This window comes from Balaenoptera acutorostrata, chromosome 2 (genome assembly GCF_949987535.1).
Source record: "Balaenoptera acutorostrata chromosome 2, mBalAcu1.1, whole genome shotgun sequence".
Lineage (NCBI taxonomy): Eukaryota > Metazoa > Chordata > Mammalia > Artiodactyla > Balaenopteridae > Balaenoptera > Balaenoptera acutorostrata.
The window spans coordinates 49,709,783-49,722,353 of NC_080065.1; the positions used below are offsets into that span (position 1 = coordinate 49,709,783).

Here is a 12,571-nt window from a genome sequence, read left to right on the forward strand (position 1 = left end):
GACTTAGAAATGACATCTTTTTCAGAGGAGAAATATCTAACCCTATTCTGGCCTCCATGAAAATGAATGCTTTTTATAGAATTTTAACATATTTATTGCACTTTGGCATTAAGGAACGTTATACGTATATTATGAGATACTGGGTATCTGGAAATAAGAGATCTTAATAAATATATCCATTAGTTGGCCAAATCCTCTTTCAAATATTCATCATGGATGATTCTGAAGGTAGCACAAGCACTAGCAATCTCTCAAATTCTTAAAACCTACAAACCCTGAAACCGGATCAGCTTTTGCTAACGAACTAAGCCAAGAATATTTTCCAGATTTCCTCTTTGGTTAATTTTTTTCTAACTATCCAGTATGCTGAATTTTAAAACTAACTTCTCACCCTGACCCTCCCAGCTCAGCAGATCTCCAAAGCAGCTACCAAAGGGTAACAAAACACGTTTTTACAGACAAACAACTAGGAGAAAGGAAAGCAGTTACCGTCTCCTCTGTGGCTTAATGTCAATGGGCTTGTTGGTTGCATAAGGCGATCCATGAACAAAAGCAGAGCTTCGGAACCTAGCCACCTTCCCCAGTGTTAGGAACTCACAGCTGGTTGGCAAACTCATTTTATCCAAAAGGCAGGAAGTAAAAACAAATCTTAGTAGTCAGACCAGCATTCCTGGGAATGCTGGAAAGAACCTGTCAGAGAATGGATTTCAGACATATGCTGCTCTCTGGTCGCCGGGTGCTGCTTTGCTTCAAGAGTAAATGTGTGTTTCTCGGAGGCTACACGCGCTCTCTTGTTTTCTTTTCATGGATACGGGAAGCTTGTTGCTTATTTCTAACCAGAGTCAGTGCTCTGACCAATTACTGGCTGAGTAGATGAGGTAGAAATTCTGTAGAGCGCCACAAAAACCTATTTCCACTCAAACCAGATCTCTTGACTAGGTAGCAAGGTTTAATCCATAAAAAATGTCTGATGTCTAAAAGAACATCAACCTAATAATGTAACAGTGGTTGGGAAATCAGTTATTTACCTATACACCAAACATGCCTCTGGTAGGGAGGAAATAATCAAGTATTTGTTATGTTTTCAAAGGGGGAAAACTGTTTGCTAAACTGATGATAGAGCCTTAGAAAATGAGATGGACACATGGAAATGATTATGGTGGTTTTCCAATTTGCTGGTCTCATTTGTGGGTTCTCATTCATAAATTACTGTTCACAATAGAACTGAACTAGCCTCTCAGGAACATAAAAATTGTCAGCAAAGCCCTTTGTATACTAACTTGGACTTTGAAACTGATTTTTTTTCTTATTAGAAGTATTCTCTCAGGAGGAACCTCTAGCTGCTCATCGGATGAAGACCTATCGAAAAACTGATAGGAAATTCTTTACTAATTGGAAGTTAACTTTTCATAATAACGAAAGACAAACTGGACAAAGTGTAAATCATTCCAAAATTCTACCTACGGCTGCAGCATCTCAGAGAAAATTTACAGCTTTCATGAGCCCACAGTTTTTACTAGTCCTCACCTCATTTCCTAGTGTTACAGCAACAAAACAACTGCGGCCCTTGTGTGTAGTCTGAAGATAGGAGTTCAGAGTACTGTGCAGGGTAATTTTTATGTTTGAAAAACAATTTCTTATCCAGGATTTGAATAAACACAACCTATTTATTTAAGAGTCCTGGGACCTGGGCAAACACAAAGTATGCCGAGAGAAAGCTATATTTTATTCTGTAGTGGCCAAATTCAAACACTGTTTGGATTTAAATAACACCATTTAAATTCAGAATTTTTTTAGTTCGAAAGGGAAGATAATTTCCCATTTGACAATAAGCATTTCCTATCTAATGATTCTCCTTTTTGTACCTTTTTATTACAAAATGACACATGGTCATTTTAACATGTCAAATGATACAAAGGTATACAAATAAAACCCTTATTGTCTTTTCCTACGCATTAATCTCACCCATTTTCTTTACGCTAATTCTATCAATCTATCAATATACATACAGACATATACATACACGCACACACTATAATACATATACACACACACACTGACACATATACAGGGCTTCTCCATCCTGTTTCTATAAAGTGGGATTATACTATACATAATCTTCTACAAGTGCCTTTGTACTTGAAATAAATCATGGATAATTTTTCAGGCAATGCATAGAAATCCAGTGTGTCCTTTTTAATAGTTACATAAGACTCCATAGCATGAATGGGCTTCTATACACAATAAACACATCTGTTAATATATTCTTACTGGTTGGTGCTTTTATTTCTGAAAGTGGGTTGCTAGATCCCAAATCCTGTGCAGTTTTCCCTTTAATAGCCTATGGCAGTCCATACTCCTAAAATGTCAGAAGAGGTCTATTTGCCCATACTCTCGACAACACCCTCTACTGACATTCAAATCTGTTTCTTTATAGCAGAAAAATAAGGTCGCCAGCTCTCCAAAATGCCCAGTGATTGCATACGGTTCCTTGCAAAAATGAAACTGTTATTAAGGTGCCTATGAAGGAAAGGGCAACCTACCTGAACTGAGCTGTACCAGGCAGAAGTCCCGAACCTCATCAACACGAGAGAACACACCCAAGCAAAGCAGAGGTAGCAAGGAATTTTTTGCTTAATGTGCATAATGAAGGGGAGATAAAATATGGACGGAGTTCCTGCTACGTTTCTACTCTTTGGTATATTTTCCTTAATAATATTTCATAATTGGGGAAACATATAATTTTACAACATGGAGGTAGTGCCTAATGATTACCAACTAATTTTGAGGTACAGCTGTGTATAATTTATAGTTTTCAAATTTAAGAGGCCCTTTGGACCTACTGCCCCATCTTAGAGTCCTAAGAACAAATGCACAATATTTTTATCTGTAAGCTGATTTAGGAGTCTTTGTCCAGTACTCGAGAATAAGATCTGCTTCCAATAAGAATTTCCTAAAAGAGGTGGAAATAAAAAACTGAAGGGTAAGTCATAAACCTCCATGGGAGGAAATATACAGCCAACGATAGATAGGTGAAATTCCTTGATTTTCTTAGCAGGGGCATTTTTTTTTTTTTTAAAACATCTTTGTTGGAGTATAATTGCTTTACAATGGTGTGTTAGTTTCTGCTTTATAACAAAGTGAATCAGCTATACATATACATATATCCCCATATCTCCTCCCTCTTGTGTCTCCCTCCCACACTCCCTATCCCACCCCTCTAGGTGGTCACAAAGCACCGAGCTGATCTCCCTGTGCTATGCGGCTGCTTCCCACTAGCTATCTATTTTACATTTGGTAGTGTATATATAAGTCCATGCCACTCTCTCACTTCGTCCCAGCTTACCCTTCCCTCTCCCTGTGTCCTCAAGTCCATTCTCTACGTCTGCGTCTTTATTCCTGTCCTGCCCCTAGGTTTTTGCTTGTCCTCGGCAATGATTTACCATGAGCCTGGCAGGGTTTCCTGGGGATTACTTGTACTTAAATTGAGATGAGAAGGGATTATATCTTAAATCCAACCTGCCAAGAATTTAGAATCTGTGGGAATGATGGCCAATTAGCAGGGGTGGCCTCGGAGGCAAAATCAAACCTTCCTACCTTCCACAATTCCATTTCTCTGAGGCTTGGTAGAGGTGGCTTGGGACTCTACATTATGGAAAATACAAACACACTGGAGAACTTAATTTTATAAAATAGGGCTCAAATGTCACTAAGCAATGGCCAGGCTTATCTATTTACATTTTGTTTGTTTTTGCATACTGCCCATGGCAGACAGGCATGGAAATCTAGCATAAATCTCACTCATCAACCCCATGACTCTAAAACAAGGGCAGAAATCACATTAGGGTATCTAGAAAACCATTTTTATTTTTTCGGTATACTAGAAGTTCAACGCTGGTAATGTTCTTAACAGCAATTAAAAGCAATTGCTAGCAAGTAACAGTTTGAGGCAAGAGCACTTTTCTTCTAATAATTCCACTATTTATTAAAGACGATTCTTTCAGCTGTTAGCTCTACCCTGGCCTGGGTTTGGCAATTTGCTAAGCTGAAGGAATTCTTTCAGGACACCAGGAAATCATCTGTTTACAACCCTATCAGAGCACAAGAATCAGCTGAATCATTTTCCCTTACTTGTGGTTTAGAAGGACTCCCTCCCAGACCCTGTGTTCTCTATCACACCCAGACTGGCAAGCAATGTTTCTGTGGTTCAAACCCACCTTCAGCTGTCCAAGCTTTTCTCACTTTCTGACCTACGTATTTTCCAGTGAATGCAGCCAATCCAGTGGCGTCAAATGCCCATGACGTGCTAAAACAATCCCACATCTTCTTCCAGAGTGCATACCTTTCTGCTCACAAGAAAATTCCATTTGGAAGTCCCACAGCTACCTCGTTCCAGCATTTATAATGTAATTCACATCAATTCTTTTTCCCTACCCCCCCAAAACACATTTCTTCCTGTTTTCTCTGGCCCTCTCACCATTCAGCCAATCACGACAATCACTTCTAATCAGGCCATGAATCCTAAAGACATAAATAATGTTAAATAATATATTACATTAAATAATATATTATTATAACATAATAATATTATATAATTATAACATAATGATATTATATAATTATAATTATATTAGATTAGCAATGATAATAATAGTAACAATAGATGATAGCTAACCTTGATCAGGCAATTTCTATGCGCTAGACACTTATTGGTAGGAATTAGCTCTTTTAATCTTTAGAAAATTCTATGAATTGGGCACTAGCATTATGCTCATTTTGTAGAAGAACAAGGCATAGAGGGATTGAGATAGATGCCCCAGGTCAAACAGAGTGTTAGGTGGTGGAATCAGAGTCAGGCATCAGTTAATCAGTTAATCTGGCTCCAAAAATCAGACTATGTTACTACTCTCGGCAGATTTTGTTTTCCTTAATTAATTAAATAATTTTCCATTTTTTTCATCTTTTACCTAGAGTTAATATCTCCAGTCTTTTTCACCTTCATTTGCATGTCATGTGGGTCACTTGAAAATGGGAATCTGAATGTGTGATTCTTTTGCTTATAGTCATTCAATGACTCCCCATTTCTTTAGTGATAAAGTTCAAAAGTTAAGATCCAAAGCTTAGCACAGAGATCCCCTCTGATGTTACTCTGATGTCCTCTCCTGTATCTGCCATGAGTAACCCTGGTAATGTCCTGAGAAGGCTGGCTCTTTCACGCCACTGGGTCTTCAAAGATGAGAAGCCCTCTGACCAGCAGACTTTTCTCTCCCTTCTCTGGCTGGCTGACTCCTTTGAAGTGTCACCTCTTCCAAAACATGGTCTCTATTCCTCAGTTTTACTGAGATGCCGCTCATCTATTTTTCCCACCCACCTATGACTCTAGCGCATTGTTCCACAGCTCTTCAAACATTTATAACTCTCCCCGTGGCACTCGGGTTTCTTGCGGGCAGACGTTCTGCCTTATTTGACTTGCAACTTGAGCACATCGAACCATACTTGCTTGTCAAATAAGGCAGCTGAAATTGTAAGGCACTGGATGTCCCAAAGACTTGCTTAACTTTCTCCTGAATCCCTCGTTCTCAGTAACTCCTCCAGAATAATAATAAAATTATTAACTACTAAAATACATTAGTAGTCGAGCTATTCACTATATTTTATCAAACAGAAATATTATCCAAAGAGCACCCACTATAATGTGAGGACAAAGTCTCTTCACAGCGAATGAGGAATATACATGGGTTTTAGCTGGGGGGTGATGGAGATGTGTCTGCCTGGGCTGACAGTTTCAGTTCAGTAAGTAAAAATTATCCAAGTAGTTGTTCAACCACCTGATTAATCACGGGATTATGCCTTTATTTAGTCACGCTCTATGTTTTGAGAATACAACCGGCAAATTTCAAATTAATTAATTTATCAGTCTTCTTCTATTAAGCATTAGCTTTTCTGATAATCTGCCTCTGAAACACTCCACATAGGACACTTCACACAGTCTTGTACACAATGGTTTCAAACAGAAGGAAACACCACAAGTCCATATGAATATTAAACTACCATGAAGGTCATCACAGTGTTTCCAAGTAAAAGGATGTAAATAGCCTTAAGGTCCAAATGCTTGAAAAAAAATGGAATATCCAATCAGTACGAATATCATGAACCCATTAAAATGATTGTGTTGAAAACCTTTTCTCAGACTACACGAAGATATGCTTATAGGCATCCTAAATACATAAACACAGACAAACAGATGAATTCCATAGCCACATGCACTTGGGAAATTCTCCATTAAACAAAGTTAGATAGGTGGTTTTGGAGGAGCAGGAGTACTCAGAGTTTTTATTATGCTAATGTTTGCTCCGAGTTGTGAATAAGAAATGGGTAGAGTATGTGACACCCTCCATGGGAACCTCTGTGACATTGTGGGAATTATGTTTCTGAAATAATACTTAATGACATGGAGAAGAATTCATAAAATATTGACAGTCAAAAACTAGGTTATAAAACAGTATAACCGTATGATATTGTTTTTAACAAAGGAAAAATATATATTGAAAAACAAGAGAACAAAAAGAATACACATCAGAATATAAAAATATACATGGATGGGAAGAAATCGATGATTTTAATTTTCTTCTTTTCCCCTACCTATATTATCTAAGCATTTTAGAATGTCTCTTGTGTTACTATTTTAATAAGTACTATTTTAACAAGTGAAATTTTATTAAAATGTCAAAATCTGGATTCCATCAACTAGAGAGAAATTATTGATGGTGATCAATTAGCAAATTACATAGCAGAAAATAATAGAAATATTGATGACTTTTTTTTTTTTGCACTTGGTGTCTGTAGCATCTTTGGCATGTCTTCAGGTACGGTTGTAGAACTAACAAAAAATTGCTCTGACTTGAGTAGAGAACATAAAGAAAATATAGTTCCTATAGATAAGGGAGGCCCTAAAATCTGGGTATCCTTTGGGACCAAAGCTAATAAGATGAGATTCACAGACCATAGAACTGTTTTCAAAAACTTATGCAGTCAAGGGGCCTCCTTATTTATTAGGGAATATATTTCAATAAAAATGAATCTGTAAACTTTAGCTAAAATATGCTGTAAAATATGCTAAAATGAAGGGGGACAATAGGATTATTATAGATGCAAATAGAGGGGGCATTGGTCATGCTGAGGTTGGAAAAAAGTGAATTCATTCATAGTAACAAAGGCATTGAGTATTCTAAAAATAGATAACTTGTTTGTTAGTCACATGAAAAAATCCTTAAAGAATAATTTATAAAGTAAAATACAGTGAAGAATGAAAGAGTCAGCTGTCTCCTTAAGAAGCCCCTTAATCTGATTGATATTCACAAACAACTTTCTGATCTAGAATTTGGCTTCTTGATTAGAGTTACCTAGAAAATGGGTGTCATGTGGAATTGCTGTTCTTAGACCAGTCATATCTTCAGTTGTAAGAGACAGTGTTAACATTCTGACTTATAAATTAGCCTCTTGGGAAAATTATTAGCATGACTCAATTCCACAGATTGTGAAAACTGATGAGAGACTCAATGGCATGCCCTGTAGAACTTAAAAAAACATAAAGCCCCATAAATCAGTCAGCCTAGTCAGCAGGCCTAACCTTAGAGCGAGGATAACTTTTCTTTAAATTAATCAACTGCTTCATTTTATAAGAGGGCAAGTTTGGAATAAATGAACCAGAGCTTCTCATCTTCTTAGAAAAGTTTTATTCATCTGACGAATTTCTCTTAAAATTTTATGTTATCTGTTAACTGTCACTTTCTCAAAATCCCAGCAGAAACCTGTCAATCACATAAAGTTAATTAAACCTACCGCAGTAAGGGAGAAGACCACTCGGACAGGGTCTTAAGAGTACCCTATAAGAAGAAGTCAGGGAAGCAAGCAGCTAAGTTGTTTTTGCTTGTTCTCAGTTTTCTTTAACACAGGGATGGGAAAGTAGCCTGAACCCAGTATCATTTAACTGGACAGGAAATTCTGTTGGTTTCAGTTTTCACACCTAACAAAGGCCCATGACTACTGATAATCTTATCTCAACAAACCTATTATATATCCAAAGTTTAGTCTGAGTTAAATGAGCAATAAAATCAACTGAATAAAATGATGCTCATTCACTGAAGTCTCAGGTAGGCCCACACAATTTATGTCTCCAAGCTCTTTATAAACTGAATGTTAAATGGAGTGACATTTTGCTTTAGAATGTATGAAAATGGAAACAAATGAGTTTAATATATATAATGGGCTTTGACAACATGACTTCTTCAACAGATGTCCTCTACTAACTTCCTACACTTTCGTCCTTAAACAGCACTGTTTACTTGCCAAGACAAACTGTTGCCAGTATTCAGCTGCAAAAGAATTTCCAACAGTAGGAAGCAGTGGAAAGAATTAAAACACTTCTATGCTTATTTTCCAATAACCAAATGTCTTCTATCATTATAAAATCTGAAGATGAAAAATAATCTTGCTGCAGGTTCTTACTCTGTCAACTAGTTGGTCAAGCACAAAGGAGGTGTCTTTGGCAAAGATTGTTCTATATTTGGTTGCTAGATGACTTTTTAAAAAAATATATCAGCTCATTCTTCTACCTCGGCCAGTTAGCCAGCCAACCAGCCAGCCAGCCAGCCAGCATGAGTTGAACATCTTCTATATATACACAAAAGAAGTGAATGCTGTAACTCTCATCTAGGAAAAGAAGTCATAAATCCATTTGATGTCCAATTGGTGCATCATGGCAGGACTCACTTCAAATGCCCATACTGTGAGATAGAAACCAAAAGTTGCCACATCAGTTGATCTTATTTGAAACCTTGTGGTTGGCTAGCATCACATCAAGTTTATATTCAGCTTATGCCATCGTTTACTTCCCTGTATTGAGTTGTTAATGGTCTCTCTCCTCAAGTGGATTACAAACCACAAGGTGGGCAGATACATGCATATTCACCTTTTGCTCAGTAAATATTTGTTAAAAAGGACTTGAACTCATATTTTATATTCATTAACTTTTTAAACTAGCTATTGTCCCAGTATGATTATTAAATAGTGTCCCCTTTTACTCTCAAAAGTATCATTGTTTGGATTTTCAATTATCAGGCTATCATCTGACTCTGGAACTGCAAATATACAAGGCTGTCTCAGCCACTAGCTTGAAAGCAACTCAAAGGCAAAGACTGAGTCTTACCCATAATTGCTTCTCCAAATCTATCACTGTACCCCGCTTCTTCTAGGGTCTACATCAATGACCCAAGAAACAATACTGGATAATAGAAAAACTCAGGATAGAGTTAATCAAACTGAATAAATTCAGAGAAGAAACAAAATGTAATGGAGTGATCTGCATAGCAAGGGATTAGGTAGGTAAGTATTGACCTGGATGTTCTCCTAAATTTAGATGATACAAAAGTTATCCCCCGTACACAAATCCATACAGCAGTGAAATATCTTTGCCATTGTCAAATACCTCTAGATTCCTGGGTTCATTCAGCAAAATTCAGGAGTTATTTGTAAATGAGGGAGAGATCAAGAATGAGGATGCTGTTTTGGAGCCAAGGGACTTTGGTTCACAGCCCTGCGCTGCCAAAAATGGGTTAGGTAACCCTCGAGGATTAACGACACCTTTCTAGTATCAGTTTCCAGGGCACTTAAGTTTTAATCATTCATTCAGCAAATATTTGTCAAGTTACTATTCTAGGTGTTGGGAATCCAGGAGCAAACAAAACAGACAAATGTGTCTGCTTTCATGGAACTGACATTCCACTGGAAGTAGGTAGATGGACATATAACTAAGCAAAATATATAAGAGAGGTGATAAGTGATAGAAAGAAAAATGCAGCAGGGAAGGGATACAAGAAGTTCATGAATGGGGTAAGGAGGGGGATTACCTCACTGCCGTGGAGCCCTTGGTGGTAGACTCTGGGGGATGTGGGGATGTGCAGGGGCTAGTTTTCCTGTGGTGCCTGACTCCTGTGGAGATAAAGGGAAATGGAGACTCTACAGAGGTGAGGAGGCAGATGCAGACCCGGGCAGTGTTTGGTACAATATTTATTGAATGAATAAGTGGGTGAATGAATTAATGCCTTCAATAAATATTACCTGCAATCCTGGAAGATAAATACATCACCCGAGAAAAAATCCAATGCAGCTAACGTGACATAGAACATAATTGTTATTAAGATTCTAAAAGTCCCTCAACTGAAGCATTCCTTTTAATTAATGGAAGAGATCCATGTTTTCCTGTCATGACTTAATCCGTTGTTGATGGACTATTTGCTATTGTTAGTCACTAGACAATTTAATATAAGGAACTGTGATTTAGCAACTACTTAAAATTTTCCTGTTAAATGTGATAAATTAATCCCAAATCCAGGTAACATAGGATGTAAAGGCAATTACAGAAAACATAAAGTGGTAATAAATTAAGAGTAAATCAGTTACAAGTAGCATAGGCCCTTGTTAAGTACCTTAATTATTTAGCAACAGAAGCTGGCTAAAATTTTAAACAGAGACACCTTCCCTTTACTTGTTCCCTTGAGGCAAATAATCAGTTACAAAGTCATGGATTAGTCACTACCAATAACAATTACAGCTAATATCACCTGAGTATTTGATCAAGGAGTCTATGAAAGGCACTCTGCTAAGAACTTTTTATGTAATAAGTTATCATAATCAGAAGATTTATTAGAAGCAATTAGAAATGTATTCTTCTCCTAATGCATGAACACTCTCTAGGGAGAAGCAAGTGTCTGGTCCTGCTCAGGCCCCTCCTGGGATAAGAATCACCCTGCTTCACGGGGCAGCATCTCTGCTTTGAGCAGATCCAGATATTGTAAAGTTCTTTGTACCAAACTAAAGTTCACCTTTCGACATGTACTATCTCTTGATCCTAGCTCTGGAGTCATTCAAAATCAAACCCGATTCTTTTTTATTATGACAACCCTGCGAAGAGAACTTTCTTTTCACCCTCTCCCTTTTCTAGGCTACAGTTTCAGATCTTTTGATTGTTCCAAATATGTCATAATTTCCAGATGCTTCACCATCCTGGCAACAGACTTCTGGACTTATTCTTGCTTGTTGATTCCTCTTAAACTGTTGTATCCAAAATTAAACAACACTCTAGGTGTGATATGACTATTATGGGGCAGAGAGAGACAATCATCTGCATTTCTCTGTTCATTATAAAAACTCTAATTTGAAAAGATACATGCACCCCAATGCTCACAGCAACACTATTCACAATAGGCAAGACATGGAAGCAACCTAAATGTCCATCAACAGATGAATGGATAAAGAAGATGTGGTACATATATACAGTGGAATATTACTCAGCCATAAAAAAGAATGAAATAATGCCATTTGCAGCAACATGGATAGACCTGTAGATTATCATACTAAGTGAAGTAAGTCAGACAGAGAAAGGCAAATAGAATATGATATCACTTATATGTGGAATCTAAAAAAAGTGATACAAATGAACTTATTTATTAAACAGAAGTAGACTCACAGACATAGAAAAAAAACTTATGGTTACCAAAGGGGAAAGGTGAGAGAGGGATAAATTAGGAATTTGGGATTAACAGATACACACTACTATATATAAAATAGATAAACAACAAGAACCTACTGTATAGCACAGGGAACTATATTCAGTATCTTGTAATAACCTATAATGGAAAAGAATCAGAAAAAGTATATATATATATATATATAGAAAACTGAATCACTTTGCTGTACACCTTAAATGTAAATCAACTATACTTCAATAAAAAACTAAAATAAAAAATAAATATTATATACATGAGGCTTAGGACAGAAATCTCCCCATACTCTTAATCAATGTACTATCTTCCTTAGGATTCCATAATCCAATTCAGATTAATTGTGAACTTGAAATTGCAGTCATTTTTATTAGCAAACATAAATAACTGTTGATCCTGACTGCATTCCAGTGTGTTCCCTGTCACTTTCAAGTCCATTTTTCTGTACATTTGATTGCATAAATAATCTTCTATTTGTTATTCAGTCCTCTTCATCTACGTTGTTCAACTAGTAAAAAAATCTATTTAACTGCGTTTTCATCCAGCCCACATATCCATTGTATCTACAGTTATACCACAAGAGACCTTTTCATATGCCTTACAAAAAAAAATACACTATTTCTACAGCACTTGTCTGATTTACCACACAAGTGAGAGTGAGACTATGACTAATTCTATGTGAATTGGCAAATGCAAATGATAACGATGGGCTTTGGGACTAGATATTTTTATCAATCAGACTGAAAGCTTTGTGAGACAGAAGTAAAAGAAATAATACGCAGTATCTTGGAAGATCATTCAGATATTAAGTTGACTTTGTAACATGAAAAAACAATTTAATGGAGACCAAGGCAGTGTAACTTGTGGGGAACACCAAATAGTGAACACAAAAGGGGAATGAAATTCTGGTTCGCCAATACCAAGTATACATAACATGATAATTTAGTGACAAATCAGCAAGTTAACAGCTCAGGACAAAAGCAAGGTCAGATGGGATGACAAAAAGGATT

General features: G+C 36.8%; 1 protein-coding gene across 6 annotated transcripts in view; it reads right to left on the minus strand.

Annotated features, from left to right (window-relative positions):
- Nucleotides 1-12,571, minus strand: part of LOC103002367 (cAMP-specific 3',5'-cyclic phosphodiesterase 4D) — a 723,774-nt gene that overhangs the window by 415,361 nt on the left and 295,842 nt on the right. For 2 of the 6 annotated variants that reach the window (XM_057541513.1, XM_057541512.1), the window contains exon 1: nucleotides 490-632. The exons of the other annotated variants lie outside the window; for them this stretch is intronic. In XM_057541513.1, coding sequence (XP_057397496.1) covers nucleotides 490-617 — 128 coding nt within the window. In that variant the 5' untranslated portion in view covers nucleotides 618-632. Of the gene's footprint in view, nucleotides 1-489; nucleotides 633-12,571 lie in introns of those variants that run through there. 6 annotated transcript variants of the gene reach the window in all.